This window comes from Alternaria viburni, assembly GCF_023758015.1.
Source record: "Alternaria viburni strain BMP 2772 chromosome Unknown scaffold_33, whole genome shotgun sequence".
NCBI lineage: Eukaryota > Fungi > Ascomycota > Dothideomycetes > Pleosporales > Pleosporaceae > Alternaria > Alternaria viburni.
The window spans coordinates 280,971-297,347 of NW_026055802.1; the positions used below are offsets into that span (position 1 = coordinate 280,971).

The 16,377-nt window shown below is 53.5% G+C and overlaps 7 protein-coding genes across 7 annotated transcripts; 2 read left to right on the plus strand and 5 right to left on the minus strand.

The window, feature by feature from the left end:
* Positions 1-1,066: 1,066 nt before the first annotated feature.
* On the minus strand, positions 1,067-1,955 carry J4E79_010827 (uncharacterized protein; the record flags this gene model as incomplete). The annotated part of the gene is made up of 2 exons (XM_049359660.1): positions 1,067-1,661; positions 1,711-1,955. 2 exons carry the CDS (start codon positions 1,953-1,955, stop codon positions 1,067-1,069), a joined length of 840 nt encoding a protein of 279 aa, XP_049205962.1.
* Positions 1,956-3,625: 1,670 nt separating this feature from the next.
* Positions 3,626-4,664, plus strand: J4E79_010828 (uncharacterized protein; the record flags this gene model as incomplete). The annotated part of the gene is made up of 2 exons (XM_049359661.1): positions 3,626-4,260; positions 4,607-4,664. 2 exons carry the CDS (start codon positions 3,626-3,628, stop codon positions 4,662-4,664), a joined length of 693 nt encoding a protein of 230 aa, XP_049205963.1.
* A 488-nt stretch (positions 4,665-5,152) lies between these two features.
* Positions 5,153-6,577, minus strand: J4E79_010829 (uncharacterized protein; the record flags this gene model as incomplete). The annotated part of the gene is made up of 3 exons (XM_049359662.1): positions 5,153-5,566; positions 5,619-6,201; positions 6,249-6,577. The coding sequence occupies 3 exons, from the start codon at positions 6,575-6,577 to the stop codon at positions 5,153-5,155; spliced, it is 1,326 nt and encodes a 441-aa protein (XP_049205964.1).
* A 551-nt stretch (positions 6,578-7,128) lies between these two features.
* On the minus strand, positions 7,129-8,008 carry J4E79_010830 (uncharacterized protein; the record flags this gene model as incomplete). The annotated part of the gene is made up of 4 exons (XM_049359663.1): positions 7,129-7,424; positions 7,477-7,659; positions 7,697-7,835; positions 7,883-8,008. The coding sequence occupies 4 exons, from the start codon at positions 8,006-8,008 to the stop codon at positions 7,129-7,131; spliced, it is 744 nt and encodes a 247-aa protein (XP_049205965.1).
* A 726-nt stretch (positions 8,009-8,734) lies between these two features.
* Positions 8,735-10,112, plus strand: J4E79_010831 (uncharacterized protein; the record flags this gene model as incomplete). Its single annotated transcript, XM_049359664.1, has 3 exons — positions 8,735-8,762; positions 8,820-8,937; positions 8,996-10,112. The coding sequence occupies 3 exons, from the start codon at positions 8,735-8,737 to the stop codon at positions 10,110-10,112; spliced, it is 1,263 nt and encodes a 420-aa protein (XP_049205966.1).
* A 67-nt stretch (positions 10,113-10,179) lies between these two features.
* J4E79_010832 (uncharacterized protein) lies at positions 10,180-11,457 on the minus strand (the record flags this gene model as incomplete). Its single annotated transcript, XM_049359665.1, has 4 exons — positions 10,180-10,568; positions 10,639-10,965; positions 11,024-11,280; positions 11,327-11,457. 4 exons carry the CDS (start codon positions 11,455-11,457, stop codon positions 10,180-10,182), a joined length of 1,104 nt encoding a protein of 367 aa, XP_049205967.1.
* Positions 11,458-13,604: 2,147 nt separating this feature from the next.
* J4E79_010833 (uncharacterized protein) lies at positions 13,605-14,058 on the minus strand (the record flags this gene model as incomplete). The annotated part of the gene is made up of 2 exons (XM_049359666.1): positions 13,605-13,713; positions 13,769-14,058. 2 exons carry the CDS (start codon positions 14,056-14,058, stop codon positions 13,605-13,607), a joined length of 399 nt encoding a protein of 132 aa, XP_049205968.1.
* Positions 14,059-16,377: the final 2,319 nt, after the last annotated feature.

The following is a 16,377-nucleotide window of genomic DNA, read 5'->3' on the forward strand; positions in this document are numbered from 1 at the left end:
GTCGGTGCCCGGCGTGTAGTGCGGCGTGTGGGCTCAATGAGTCGATGTGGTTGTCGCTCAACAGTCACGTCTTAGCGAACGGATTGGGGTGCGTGTCTCAGCAACCAACAGCCATTGAGCAGCGAAACGGCAGAAAGAATGGGCGCGGACTGTCGTCGATGCGTAGGCGAGGTTTCGGCGGGGGAGAGCACGATGCGCCCGGGCAGAGCAGAGTCGAGGGAGCGGTGTGGTGGTCCCAAGCAAAGATATTCAGGGTTTAGAGATGGATGGGGCAAGCGCGGATCAACAATCTCCTGAGCGGGCCACGCGAATTGCACCTTTGCCTGCGTGCCAGCTGCGAGTCTGGGTGAAGGATGGCACAGGCGTGTCCAATTGCTCTCCCTGTATTTCTGGACAGGTGTCGCGGGAGCTAGCAGTATTCGCTGTAGCAAGACAAGTGTCTGGAGCGCGCTATGAATCTGCCCACTTCAAAAATGGGGCCTCGCCTAACCCGACTGCAGCATGCGCCTAAGGGTGTAACGCGGACAAAGGCAGGCAGTGTTGCATCGGCGCGAAAGGAGGTGGCAAGCCTATATCGAAGCTCAATCTCGTCCTCTTCTGCCCCTAACACGGCCCTGCACCCGTTATCGTCGAGTTCCTGCGAGGGTCGGTTTGCCAAGACATCCGCCGACGAAGCTTGGTGCTCCGAAAATCAAGGGTCCGGGCGTTTCACCCTCCCGACCTATCAACGCGCCCACGCTCCCTGCAGCCCCATAGTGCTACCCCGCCATGGCCTGACTGATATGCATGCATAGCTATTGGATGCGGCGTGCGATAGAATGGCGCGTCGACCCCATCATAAGACAGAAGAAATGTCTTCACCATACAAACGCCGATTCTCTGGCACTTGCTTTGAACACGAAGAGAAGTGTAAAAGTGGTATTATACAACTACGGCTAAGTAACATAGAGTCTCAGAATCCATACCCAGCTCCTTGAACGACACGTTCCCAGCACAATGATATCAATACCCATAACGCCGTACAATTTCTCCCAAGTGAATCTAGCTCCTGCTATATTCCCCCCGCCTAGTTGTTGTTCTGCGAGTTGAGGATCCTCAAGATGGCGAGGAACAGGTTGATAATGTCGAGGTAGAGGGAGATGGACGCCGCAATCTCCTCCTCAACGTGGTAGTGGCGCATAATCATCTGTGTGTCCACCAGGATGTAGCCAGAGAAAATGAGCGCGCAGACAACGCCGTATCCTAGCTCGACCGAGCTGCTGTGCGGGAAGAACATGGACATGAAGCCGAACAGCACCACCACCCACAGCGCGCCGAAAAGGTACGGTGCCCAGTGCGTGAAGTCGTACTTGCTCTGGCAGGCGAACAGGCTCAGCGCGATGAATATGCCCAGTGTGAAGAAGAGCGCCTGCAGCACAATTCTGGAGTCGGTGAAGGAGACGATGACGGAGATGGAGTATGCTTCCATGGCGGTGAAGCCGGCGAGGAAGAGGAGGTTGGTCGGGTACGACTTGCGCTTCCAGAAGGTGAGGCCGAGGAAGACAAAGGAGCCGATGAGCGACACCCACATGAGCGCGGGCGTTTGCTGAATGAAGTTCTTGTACGATTCCGACATCATCGAGAGGGCGCTAACGGCGGCGGTAGCAAGGAGTTGGACGGTCCTGTATGGCATTAGTACGTGCGACATGTCTTTGAGGCGTGGATACTTACAAGATGGCGTAGACCTTGCGGATGAAGGCCATCCGGATGTCCAGTGTCGCCTCTGCCACAACACCGCCAAACTTGAAGTCATCGGGCAGGTTGTCGTTTTCGCCGCGCGGGACGCCGCTGAGGAGGGCTTCTTGGGGGTCGTTGGCCGCCTGGTAGCTGGGTGGCGCCTGCGAATATGACGGCGCGGGTGCCGCCTCGTCGAGCGAGTCGCGCTGAGGCACGTTTTGGTATTTGGGTGCACCCATCGTGATGGATTTGTCGCGAAGGTTGACTGCGTGCGATGCGAAGTGAGTGGTTCGAGTGCGCGTGGGTGGAGGTGGAGGTGGAAGGATGAAGGTTATGTGAGATGCGTTAGGGCTGTGCTGACTTGATGAGGCCACAGCCGCGGAACTTCGTTTCACGTGCCCGCGTCACGATCAACTCGCAACTTCCAGCTTCTTCCACCCCGCCCGATAACCACCAACGACAACTACTACCTTGCGGATACCTGGGCTGCGCGTTCCAAGCGTGCACTACTCCCAATATGCCATTGTCAATACCTAGGTGATATTCGCCATGACGAATGTGTGCGACAGCCCGCATAGCTTCGTCGAGTACCGCACGCTCAGGCATCACAATATGCACATTCGCGTAGTCTCAGCCTCGCCCGACTCTCATGCATATTACCATACACACCTACCAATAGGATGACACGAACGTGGTTGTGCAACCACATGGGGGCGGTTGTCAAGACAGCCACTGCAATCGCGGTCTCAGCCTTGTCAAGATGCTGCCGTGCCATGATAAGCATTCTCGCCCCTCGTAAGCTTACTGCTTCCGTCTTTTCTTCTCTTCTCAATAGTGTTGTTACTACCAGACATGCCAAAGACTCACAAATATGCGCACCTCTCGCCGGCACCTTCTCTCCCACCTTTGCGAGCGGACTACGGGGAATCTGACGATGCCATACCACTTATACACTTGCCACAGCGCACTACAGAGGCTTCGCTACACCATAACACCTCGAGTAACAATAAGACGATCGTGCAAGACGAAGACAGCGCAAGCGACCCAATCGCGTGAGCTGCAAATCTATATACCAGAGTCTTGTACGCAAGGCTGACCCATGCAGGCAACCCATGCCGGACACCAAGATCATCACAGCCAACAATGCTCTTCTGAGGACATCACAACGTTGGACACCACCACAGCTTCCACGCCCAATTAGGAAAGTAACACAAGCTTGGGATCTGCGACTGAGACGAAGTCGCTTCCATGGGTGGCGCATGGGGGTGCTATTTGGCTGTTGCATGTCCTTCTTCGTCCTTTCCTGCAACATTGCGCTTATCATCGTCGGAGCAACCAGCAAATCCGGCTATGATGTTGAGGGTATTTCCACGATCATGGAAGGAGATGAGGCGTTCGCTTCAAAGTGGAATACTGCTTTGCATATTCTTATTAACGCACTCAGCACGCTCTTGCTATCTTCGTCAAATTACACTATGCAAGTCCTGAATTCCCCAACACGGCAAGACGTGGATGCTGCGCACGCAAGAGAAGAGTGGCTTGATGTCGGACGACTAAGTAGTCGCAATATGCGAGCTATTCCATGGAGTCGCAGATTCCTCTGCTTCGTGTTGGCGTTATCGTCAACACCATTGCATATGTTGTACGTTTCGGATGAGCCTCAGGACTGCGCAAGCTTATTTGCATCAGCTACAACGCCTCGGTGTTCAAACTCATTACCAACAGAGATGATTATTTGATCAGAACCATAGACATCGCGTCAGAAGCATGGAAGCAGATATCCGACAGTACTGATAACCATACCTGGACTCAAGGGGATTACTGGTCCCTGTCAGCTGACGAGTGGCACGAGCCATATTCCAAGGAGCATAACTCGATCCACGGCGACGTGTTTCTAGCGATTGACAAGATGGCTATGGATCTCGCGTTCCTCCCGTTTAACACGACCTTCGCGCAAATGGACACCGCCTTTGCGCAAAACAGCGCCATCTCCGAGCTACCAAACATCACTTTTGCGCAAATCAATGTCTCCTACGTAGAATCCGATACAGTTGGGGGTCGTGCCACAGTGAAGAATCTCGTTACGGAATCGTCTAGATGGCTGGATTATTCCAACCTTGGATCATTCGGCAAGCGTAGGAGCGGCGTCTGGTTACATGTAGCAAAAGCTGCCTCGAAAAAGGACCTTTCAGTCCCAAGTAAAGTGCAAGTCAGCAAGCGGTTCCTCATCTTGGTCGCATGCTTCAACTTCATTAAGTTTGCCGTCATGTTCTCGGTGCTTGTGATAGACCGTTCGTCCTACCTGGTCACCTTAGGAGACGCTGCAAGCTCGTTCTTGGAGCAAAGAGATCGCTATACCATCGACAAGTGCCTGCTTAGCCGAGAGGGAATGGTTGCGAGGAAGGATCTCCCGAAGATTGGATACAATCGTGGCAACAAAGAGATCGAACAACTTCATTTACGACTCCAGGGCTCGTGGCTTCCGTATTCACGATCATACTTCTCCCCATACCACGACGTAGCCTCGAAAGTCTATGCATTCTTGTAAGTTCATTCCCCTCATCACCAAACACGTGGCTGACCATACAGATCCGTTATCTGCCTGCTTCTGTGTGGTGCCGCCCTTGCAGGCGCCTTGGTGGCACACTCAAGATGGGGGACTTCTTCCACCTCCTACATGAATCCTGCAGTAAGCCAAGAGACAGCTACTCTATGGAGCGCCTGGCTTTCCAACGTCCCGCAGGTCCTGTTGTCCTTTTGTTACTTCTGGATCAACATTGTCTGTACGTCTATGGCTGCAGAACAAGAGTGGAACAATCTGGGGGCATCCAGAAAAGGCCTCAGAGTTACGCAGCCGTATGGCCATCAAAGAAGTACATACTTCTTACAGATGCCGTACAGATGGAGTCTTCCTCTTCTTGCTATCAGTGCTACGCTCCACTGGTTAATGTCACAGGCCTTTTTCCTCGTTCGGACCTTCACGTTAAGCTTGGGTGGCTTGGGGGATGATAATTCCCGTAATACGATCGCGACATCAACATCAGCGATCGGCTTCTCTGCTCTAAGCCTTGTGGTCTTGATCTCCATTCTCTTTGGGTTGGTGGCTGTGATTGGTGCTATGGGGCTTAGGAAGAGAGAAGTAAGAGTGCCTGTTGTGGCGTCTTGCAGTCTTGCGATCAGCGCCGCCTGTCACCCACCACCTGGCGATGTCAATGCGCACCTAGCCAAAGTTCAATGGGGCGTCACGGAGCATGAAGTTGTTACGGGTTTCAAACATTGTTCGCTCTCGTCGAAACCAGTCACAGAGCCTGAGGCAGGGAAAACGTATTACTGAGATTCATTCATCACCCACGATCTATGACTTCGTAATCACAACAAGTATATCAGACCTGGAGATTTTGGAGCGAGCAGGCCGCAGTGCATTTGAGTAGCGCAATCAGGTATACCAAGTAGCCTCAGGAATCTCAGCCAACAACTCAAACCTCCCCAACTCGCGATTCTTATACGCCACTGGATCATGTAGCGTATGCGTCCTGACATCTCTCCAAAACCGGTCCAAGCCTACTTTCGCACTCGTCGCTTTCGCGCCTGTGACCTCAAACACCCCAGAAGTAACCCGCAGGCTTGTATCCGTTGTAACGACCTTGACGCTTGCGACCCATTCCGCCAGCTCCCCTCGCTGCCGTGCAGTCAGCTTCCCGCGGGTATCCAGATCGCCTGCGTATTTGTTCAAGATGGCGTCGACTTCTTGGCCAGCGCGGTCCGCCAGGGCGGATGCGGCGCGGAGGTGGGCGTGGAAGTTGCCGTAGCGTTCAAGGATGTAGAATTCATCCGTGGCTTTCTCTTTGTTCTGCTTATGCGTTAGCGATATGTACTGGTTCGGAGGATGTGGATGTGCTTACGTCGCCACCGAATGGCCAGGCTCGAGTTCCCTTCACTGTATATTTCGCGGCATATTGTTGTGCGCCCAGTGCAATACCGAGGTAAAAGTTACTGAAGACAAGCTGGATGGTGGGGAGGAGTAGCGTTGCGAACGGTATCTGCAGCGCACGGGGATCTGGTTCTTTCTTCTCGACGTTCCAACCCAGCGCATCCGTCCAAGGTACGCGCACATCGGAGATCTTGACGCTACCTGACTCCGTCAAGCGCAGACCAATATTGTTCCAATCATGTCCGAATTGGATGCCTGGTTGATCCGTCTTTGCGAAAGCGAAGATGTGATTCCCAGTGCCTTCGTATACGCCCTCGAGAACCGTGAGATCAGAGACAACACCGCCTGTGTTGAAGAACTTGAACCCGTTGAAGACGAGGCCATCGCCGTCGGACTTGATGGATAGGTCGCTGTCGCGGGGATTGACCGCGCCGCCGATGAAGTAGTTGTTCGAGATTATTAGCTTCTGGAAGCGATCGGCTTGTTCGGGTGAGCCAACGATGTTTGCTGTGGTTGACCAGAGGAGGTGGTAGCCGAGGAGCATGCCGATTGACCTAGGACAGTTAGTATACATATGCGTACGGGGAGGGGAAGACCTTACCCGTCTGCTTCGGCGACCTTCCGAATCGCCTTGTAGCCTACACTCCAAGGCTGACCACCGCCACCATACTTCTTCGGACCAAGGAGCTTCAGTAATCCGGAGTGCTTCAGTAGCGCAACTTCTGCCCGTGGGGATTTGTTCTCTTGATCTCGCACGACGGCATCAACGGCGAGAACATCGGCTACATCTTGAGCACGCTGGAGCCAGCCTGCTTCGTCTTCCGGAATAGAAGACCACTTCGTCTCATACTCAGCATAGACAGCCGGGTCTCTGAAGTCGACTTGCTGCGCATTTCCGGACTCGCTGTTAGTACCATTCGTCATGGCCATCGTGTAGATGGATAGAATGATGACATCTCTACGTTTCGATCATGATTTTATATCTATACCTCGCAAAATATGTCTCCGGATGATGAGAATCACGCAGAGTATTGCGTGCTATTTGTTCATTCTCGAGGCACTCGCATTGGTGCACATAAGTACATGAGTAGGTTTACGATGGCGATGAGAACGACCGGAGAGACAGGGATATATCGCCGACATGGTGAGTGTTGAGCTGCCTGCCGGCGGGCAGGTATAGCTAGCGATAGTCCGATAACGTGGGGGTAAGATGCGCAGTGTTGCTACCACATGTGAACGTGAAAGTTGGAGAGTGAGACGCGTCGGCGGACCGCACCTGCATCATCGCATTTGAGCTAACCCAAAACGAGACTAGTCTGTAACCAGTGCGCACGTCCAAACGCGAACCGCGCTCGCCATCTAACCCCTCAATCGCATCATCCCCAACTCCGCACTGTCACAGCGCATCAACAATCGCAGCAACCTGCACACCTCCGAGGGACCTTCAGTCGCCAGCATGCGAGCCTTCCGTTACTCCTAGCTCATTCCGCTTTTCTCTTAGCGAAGAACCGAGAAGTGTCGCCGAGTGGTAGCTCAACGATGGAGTCTTTCAGCAGCAGCGCGAACGTCAGATACCACCCGGTCAATCCAGCCAAGAAACAGAACGCACCACCGCCTTTCTTGAGCGCGACGGACGAGGTCGGGTGTCCATCTGCCGTGGCAAAATAAGACGCCGACACTAGCAAGAATCCCAGCTCGACACAAAAGAAGATGATGATGTAGACCAGGTTTGTCGGCAACGAGGCCACGAGGAACACCAAGGCGAAGACCGTCCACACTGTCACACGATTAGTAGCGCTTTCACCACTTGTCGGTCCTGAGCAACTCACTGATCATGAAGAACCCGAGAGCGTTATTGTATTGCTTCAGATCGCCTCCATATGCTGCCTCAACTCCGAAGGCAGGGGTCAAAATCGCACCAAAGCCGGCGTAGAACAGACCAAAAGCGCTGAAGACAGTATACGCGAAACCATTACCGACGGACAGCTCCCACTGTGCAGTGACTACCAGGCCTAGTATCCAGTCAGCCAAAGCACACACACATCGTACATTCCGGTAACTTGCCGAATGCCGCCGCAAAGAAGAAGTTGGCGACGAAGACATTGTTTGTGGTCACTCCTCGCCATTCCATCAGACTGAGCGACAGCGTGGTCAAAGTCGTCGCGAAGACTCCGATTGGAAGCGCCGTCTTGACATGTTAGCAACGGGGTAAAATGTACTGGAAGCATCACTAACTCCAGCACCCAAGGTCTTTGTGGCTGCGATTGGCACAGTTGGAGACTCATGAGTGAGTTGCTTCTCGACATCGGTCGTACCAGCGCTGCTTTTGCTGTTCAAGTCAATTGTCGAGAATTTGGACATGATTGTCTGCGCGCACAAAATGCTCCACGCAAGGTACCGACTCTGATCCACAGCCTTTTGTACTGAATCGTCATGAGTTCCCATATTGAGAAAGAGCACATCGACGTGGGACAACGGCGGTGTCGGCATGTTGCCATTGCGACCATGCGATGGCAAATTACGTGCTTCGGCCTTACTTCAGTGCTGAGTAGCGTCCATATGATCGTGTCGGGGCAATTTTATAGTATCACAGTTGAGGCTCGCTATGCTGATCGATCTTGATGTGGGGTATGCGGTGCTTGAGTATTTTGCTGCAATTCACGGCACATCACGTCTTCGGAGGGTGGGATTGTCACATCGACCAATGAGCCGAAGCTTGTAAGCAGCCAATTGAGGACGCCGGACTCGAAAAGTTGTCGCAAGATCATGCATCACACCCTGTCATATGCGAAGCCGAGATGTTGAGCTGGGATACGGAAGTCGACCAGCTGGCTCAGGCAAGATCGACGGCAAGTCGGCTGCAGTAGAGGTGAATACCATTTAGTCTACGGACCGGGTCTAATCTAAGGCACTCGTGCAAATCCCGCGTTCAGATGGCTGCATATCACGCAATCCACGCTTGTTATGCGCATATCTGATCTGCAATCGAGCCCCAGGTCTATTTTGCGGGGGGTCATAGTACAGGTACTCAACTCGCATACCTACGTATTCTCAAACTTGCGTTCTATCGTATCACTCCAGACAACCATGACGCCGCGAAAGAGACAAAAGACAGGTGAGACATGCGGAGAATAGGGCCATCAAGTACGTGTAGGGCTGATGATATGCTTAGCAGCAGCTCAGAACGGAACGACGAATGGCGCCAATGGACACCTGAACAAGACAGCGCAAGATTATACGCCAGCAAAGCAACTGGACCTGAACCAAGATCCTGATCGTCTCTTGTTCGCGTGAGCAATCTCCCAAAGACAGCCATATATCGCATCTCCTAACCTTGCGACACTGTAGCTACTGGGTCCCGAACGTCTCAGGCGGTCTCGTTGTTTCCAAAATAGCCCAGCGGACGAGTTGGGACCTTGCATCCAACGTACGATACGCCCGGACGGCCGAATCATACGGCTTCGAGTATGCGCTCACCCAAATTCGTTTCACCGCGTCGTATGGGGCCGACAACCAGCACGAAAGTGTATCACTGTCTCAGGCGCTGTTGCACAACACCGAGCGCATCAAGCTCATCGCTGCAATACTTCCCGGCCCATGGAACCCCACCGTCGCAGCAAAGCAAATCGCAAGTATCGACAACTACACCAACGGGCGCATTGCGGTAAACATCGTTTCGGGCTGGAACAAGAGTGAATTCCAGAGCATCGGGCAATGGTGGCTCGAGCATGCCGAGCGCTATCGACGCTCCAATGAGTTCATCCGCGCACTCAAGGGCATCTGGACTGCTGGCGACGAGGGCTTCACTTTTGGCGGCGACTTCTATCAATTCCGGAACTACAAGTTGTCACCCAAACCACTCCAGAAGCCGCACCCGGAGATCTTCCAAGGCGGCAATAGCGACGACGCCCGGAACAATGGCGCCGAAGTCAGCGATTGGTACTTCATGAACGGCAACGATCTGGACGGCTTTCGCGAGCAGATTGAGGATGTGAAAGTTCGTGCGCGAAAAGCTGGGCGTGAAGGCCAAGTGAAGTTTGCGGTGAACGGCTTCGTCATCATCCGTGAGACGGAAGAAGAAGCTATACGTGTGCTGAAAGAGATTCAAGGGAAAGCCGACACGGAAGCTGTCGAAGCGTTCCGAGAAGCAGTACAACAGGCCGGTGCTAGCACAGGGAATAAGAAGGGAATGTGGGCGGACAGCAAGCTGGAAGACTTGGTGCAGTACAACGACGGCTTCAAGACCAAGTTGATTGGTACCAAAGAGCAAATTGCCGATCGAATATTGCTGTTGAAGAGTCTGGGCGTGGACTTGGTGCTGACCGCTCACTTGCACTACGAGGAGGACATCGAGCGTTTCGGCAAGGAAGTATTACCGTTAGTAAGGAAGCTGGAAGCTGCAGGCAGAGGCAAGGATGTGGACGACGAGATCAAGCGTACGGGCGATATTTATCGGAAGTCGTAGTTGTCATGCAGCGGTGTAAGCTATCTGCAACATCCCTCTGCCCGCCTCTCTCCCTTTATGCGTGCACTTATGCGAGGTTGGGAAACGTCTGAGCCGCCGCAATACCCAATGCCTTAGCACTCCCCTGCTTCACAACCCCAAATGTATCCTCGTTGGTCCAGAACTCAAAGTCCGCAGCACCTTTGCCCGGCTTGTTGATCTGCCAGATCATCCACGGCACCTTGAGCCCATTGAAGATGTCGATATGCTGGCCCACCACGCTCGCCTTGTTGGAACCAGACGCGCCGAACTCCTCGAACAGCACGAGTTTCTTGGCGGCTTGCGCGTGCTGCAGTGCGATGGGCGCTTTGTTGCGCCATTCGGATACGCCGCTATAGGAGTGGATGTCGATAAGGTCGAGGGTGGCGCAGTTCCAGTTCTCGGGGATGTCGGAATTGGGGAATTCGTTTCCGCCGCCTGAGGGTGTGGGGTTAGCGGTTTTGTGTCTGGGTATGGAGGAGCGCAAAGTGGTATGTAGAGGACTTACCTGTGGAGATAAGAATGGAGCTGCTGCCCATTATGCTTCGCATCTTCTTGCTGCGATCACACCACCATCCCGGTGCAGGCGCGATGTTATTGCGCAGATGCCCTTGTCCCTCATTCTGAATGTTGAACGAAAAGATGTAGTCTGACAGGTCCTTCCATTGCGGTGCGCCTGAAATCAACGAGTTCCTGTGTTGAAGAATGTGTGTGAGGCGGTTGTCGAAGTCGTAGATGGGCGATGCGTCCTGGTAGAAGAAGGTCACGTCGTTCTGAGCGGCGGGCGTTCTCGCACAGTCGATGGCCGGGAGTTTGTACTTCGATACGTATGTATCTGGGTCGAACATTTCAGTGTCACCGATAAATTCAGTCCGATCTTGAAGGAAACATACCATTACCCCAGCAACCCAGTTGATAGCGATCATGCATAGCGATGATGAGTTTGATACCTCGGTCATGCGCCTCGATCATCAACTGATCAATAGCCTTTAGCTGGGTGTCGTCGTATGTGCCGACCTGCTGTGGCTCGATATCGGGCATGTTGACTGAGCCAGTGTCTTTGTTGTTCTGAGACGTGGGCGAGATGAAGATGCGCAGCGTCTTGAGCTTGGCATCTTTGACCGCGTCGAGTACAGCCAGACGATCGGCCCTGTGGACAGTAAGTATATGGACGAGGGGTCTTGAGGTGTGCGTACTTCTGATAGGCGTGGAGGAAGTACGAGTTGACCCCAGCCCAGCTCGAAGAGATCGCTCTCTCATCGAGTGGTTGCGCCGCCGAGAAAGGTGCGCTCAAGGCGAGCGGGAGAAAGAACTTGAGAAGCTGCATGTTGGTTGTATTCGATGCGAAGATGCTTTGATGGCCGTCCTTCTTTCGAGGAATCTGCTCTTTCTTATGCTTCTTCGTTTTGTGCCTTTAACCTAGCGCCTTGAAAATTCGATGTGTGACCTTCTGTCTTTGGACTTGGTCTGCAACCTTCTCTTTGCTACATGCTGTCTTCCACCTTGCATTGTTCGCGCACTCCGACTCTATCTTCTCCACTCTATGTCGAAACCCAATCTTGTAGTGAGAGGATATCGAAGACTAACGCCCAAAAAGGTTGTGCGAGTGCGGAGCAGCCAGAGCCGTTCCAGGTAGGGTTAGTAAATCTGTACTCCGTACCAGAACGCTAGCCTTGTAGAGGACGGAACCCGATCGCCCGTGTCACATCTAGATTAGCGTATATACAAAGGTCCCTCGTGTTGTAAAACACTCCCTAGCAATCTTCAGAGTGACGTTCTTTAGTGTAGAGCGGGCCGGACTACGGGTAGGCCCAGAGCTCGAATGTATGATCGACATTTGAGGGGAAGTGAATGGCGTACTGATAATCACGGCTGCTCGGCTGTCGGAAGTACATATAGTGCCGAGGCATCGGAGTGTCCGATCAACTCTTGTGCCTGAGGCCGCGGAATCTTTTACAACATGATTTTTGTTCGATGTATAAACCTTTACTTAGTTCTGAAGGTAACATATCTTCAAGTTCGAGCTATTCGTGCTGCACGCATCTGTCATGCCTGAGGGTCTGGGCATGCTACCACCAACCGTCTCAAGAGCGTATTCGACATCTTCCAACCCGACGTAGACTGGTGCAATGCCAATGTAGTGCTTGATTGGCTCAGTTGGCTGGAGCCTCTCCGAACAGGTAGGTGCCATGATGGTAGTTGGCCATGCTGAGCCATCGTGCATCAGCGACAGATCGCGACCACGCGGCGGTCTAACTGGCTTTACAGCCTCCCGTGTCCCCAGGAAAGGGTCCGTATCGACGTATCCATGATTTGGTCATATAGCTCAAGCGGTGTATGTAAGTATTGCGACCTTGATCTTGCGTCACCGGTATGCATACCCTACCATGTGATGCCCACAGGGTTCAAAGCGGACGTCGGGAGTCTATCGTCATCATTGTGAGCAGGCGCGCTTGGGACAAGGAATGCCGAGGTATCCCTGACTGGCTGTGAGGTCAGTTAGTAGCTCACCATGGCAAGTAGTTGCGTCAAGGCTATGAGGAATGGGTATGAGAAGCTGCGGCGAGGACGAGGAAGCCGAACAACGGGTGAAGAGCGCAATTACTGAGAAGATGATCGAGAAATGACTGCAGGCCTTGACGCGCGATGTGAGGGACGCATGGGCGGCACAGCAGTTGGTGGAGGCCGGCGCCCGTATGAGAGACGAGTGTTGACGCAGCGCGTTGCGGGCGGGGGTTGAGGGTGCAAGCGCGCAGGTGAGCGGGCCGAGGCGCGTTTGGGGCTCCTTCCTGCGCAGGCTGCAAGCCACCGAGCCCATCTTCGGGCGGCTGCATCGCCACACCTTTCTACCCCACGTCTCCCAACGCACCTACGGTACCGTACTCATGGCTACTTCACGTCGCACCGCTGTCGCATACACGCAGCCAATTTATTGCGAGAGCAACAGAATCTCTACGCGTTGCGAAGAGCTGTCCTGACACCTGGTCATACCCGAGTACGGCCAACGGCGACGGCAAGGCGGTGCGCGTACTCCTGTGACCACAGATTCATGACGCAGTCTAAAAGCATTCCTCGCTCCAGATGAATGCACTTGGCGCAACCGCATCAAAGTCCCGGCGCGCTTTCAGCATCAGGTCCACTCGCAGGTCGCCTAGTTAGCAAGGCGGTCGGACGTTGTCGTGAAGACATGCTCAACCAGCGCCATCCCAGGAGAACCTCCAGCTGCGATGTCTCCGAATGCCCTAGTCCTTGTTCTGGCGAGCATTGCCGATACGGTCGATCTGCCTTCGTCGCAGGTCGCTGCATTGCGTGAGACCGACACGGTATGCGCTCTACCTGTTGAACTGTCACGACCGAGGCAGAATCACTGTCTATGTTTATCATTTGCGACGTTTAGTTGATCCACATTAACATTATGGTATAGCTACGGGCCTAGCTACTGCAAAACCCCTCATTATCTGATCTACCGCTCCTCTAAACGGTTCCCTCCTTGTCCAAGTCGGCAGTGGCAGTGCCGACCTGGCTGAGGGCAATAGGGATAGGTCCGTTCATCCTGACCATGAAGTCGCCCACCATGGAAGGTCTAAGGTTATGTTAGCACGCGTTCTACCCACCCGATAATCGCTCGAATAACTCACCCGTTAAGAACGTGGGCCAATCTCAGATAGATGCCGCCCTCCACCTGCAAGACGCGGAATGTGTATGAAGAGTCGTCGCAGCTGTAGACGGTATCGACCTCGAAGGTAGGGTTGGCAGCGCAGTGGACGTTGTCAACGTGTTGAGAGTGAACGTAGAACGCGAAATGCGTCTCGTCGCGACCGCCATAGACGGCGTTGTTAACGGTAACGGTCTCGAATTGGTCCTCCTGGACGGCGGTGGGTGCGGCGGCGGCAAGGCCGGCGAAGAGGGCGACGATGGCGAACTTCATGATTGATTCGTGGTTTGGTAGCGAAAGTGGGTGAGATGGCTAAGGCTTGAGATGAAGTGATCGATGGATGTTGTGTAGTGAGTACTTGACGGAAGCCCTTCAACGTTTATATACGCAGGTCAGTCTACGTCCACCGTTGACTAGTGCAGTGACAAGCTTTCGTCTATTTCGGGGGGCGTCAATGCGGCTGATGCTTGTGATTTCGAAATGTCTATACGGGGTTACATTGGAGATTGGCGACAAGCCAATGCACCGCTGAACGGACGTCAGACTGAAGACAATTTATTGGTAGCGGCGCTATACGTCGCTTTCGTGTAGTCCTTCCTTGCAGACTTGTGGGGAAAATGCCTTCAAGCTAACCGGCGCGAGTAGGTTTGTTTACCGCCTCGTTTCTCGAAGCCTTGCAGTCATGCCAATGCCACACCGCAAACGTCCATCACCCGCCGCGATTCCGATGATCATCTCGTAAATATATCGGGCGAGCCACATTATCTCGTATCATGGAGCAGCGGTGCGAAGGGAGCCAGCGTCGACTCTTCGCTGCACCTGCGCAGAGTCTTGCTATCAAACCCAGAGTCTAGTGTCGAGGCGTACTCAACAGATGTGCAGTGAGAGTTTCCTTGCAGAGTGATCAATTTCAGGACTAACACGCCGTCGACCTCGTCTTCTAGAAGGTTTCGTACGTGTTCTGCGAAGCTCACGTGAGTACCCGCCGGCTTTTCATCCGTAGTACGGGTTCTTTACCCGTAGTACAACAGCTCCCGGTCGTTGAATAGCATGCAATGTCCGCGCTGACCCGATAATGCTAAACTTAGCATGCCAATACGGGGAATTCATGCGCATCTCCTAGGAGCACCCGAAATATCGGCGCGACTGCCCGTTCTGTGGTGGATTCATGCGACGAAGCCGAACGCGAAGATGTTTGTGACCAGCGCGCAGCAGCTTTACGTCAGTGGCAGCGATGTTATCAACTTCCAGTTTGGAAAGAGCTGCTCCGCTATGGAGGATTGCTTTCCGATCTTTCGTCGTTGGTGTCTTTGTCACTTGAGCAACACGGTCTGGATGTGAGTTCACTCGGCCGATGTTGTAACCACAGCCCTGGTCATTAAAGCGCCGAATACCATCACACCGGTCAATCTGCACGTTCGCACGGAAGCCATGGAAATGGAAGCATTTGCCTCTCTACATGTGCTTCGAATGCTTCTTCCCGAGGTCCTTTCCATCGCGCGATACTCTCCCATATCCACGAAGCCGTCATTCGCTTGAAGCAAACGAATGACAACTATCCAGATGTCCTCGGGACTCGTTACGGAAGCCTTCATGGAACCCTATCAACGCGTGGGGTTTTAATGCGCTTCACATCACAAAACCACAATTCTCATCTTTCTCCAATCGCGGAACACACCACGAGGGAATCCGAGTAGGTACACTTTCGGCTTTGGACGGTGCAAGATGCAACTCTTTCAACTTCTCACGGTAGCACTGCGCAGTCTTTTGGTACGGCTTTCCCGGGGAGCTGCGAAGTCTGAATAACAGCTGCAGTGTAGCCCATTCCCGTGAGCTCCGAAGTCCTCGGAGCGAAGTTCCACATGAGCTCGTTCATTGACCACGTTGGCGACTTGCTGAACGTCAGGCGTGAGCACCTCCGCGGGCGCATTCCAGAAAGAGCCTCGCCCCAAACCGCCAATTTGAGCGTTCTACACCATGGAGTCTATTCCTTTATAAGGTCGTTGTGGAGTTGCCAATTGTGACGCGATACAGAAGGCGACATCGTAGGAACTTGACATGTTGCGTGAGGATCGCAGCCTTGTGACGCTTGGTGCGGAGGATAGCTGGTGTGGCTTGGCTGCCTCGGCGGTACCTACCGCCAAGCTTCCTCGGGTCGTGGGGGCACGCCCATGTCGACATCACCAACTCGATCCTCACAGCGTCACCTCCGCCTCCAGAATTACATGCGATCCTCCTTCTCGCATCGCGTCTTGATGCCGCCGCCACCAAACGTCTTGCGCAGGCAAGCCAGCTGAACATGATGCTCTATCAGCGCGCGCGACCGTCCACCGCTGCGCAACCTCCAATCAACTCCTCGTGGGCACCGTGAATGAGGGCGACATGGTCTCTCACAATCCTCAACCCTCGTACCGCAAGAAGTTCGGCGCGATACTTGTATGTCCATCGCTGTCGCTGTCCAGTATAACGTAAGCGTCCCCGCTCGGGACTTGCTTCAGGGCCCAACTGACGTATCGCAGTAGCAGATGTTTACTCATCAACGCATTCCCCATCCTTACGCTAGTCTCCGCATCTCCAATCCCGTCCTATGAC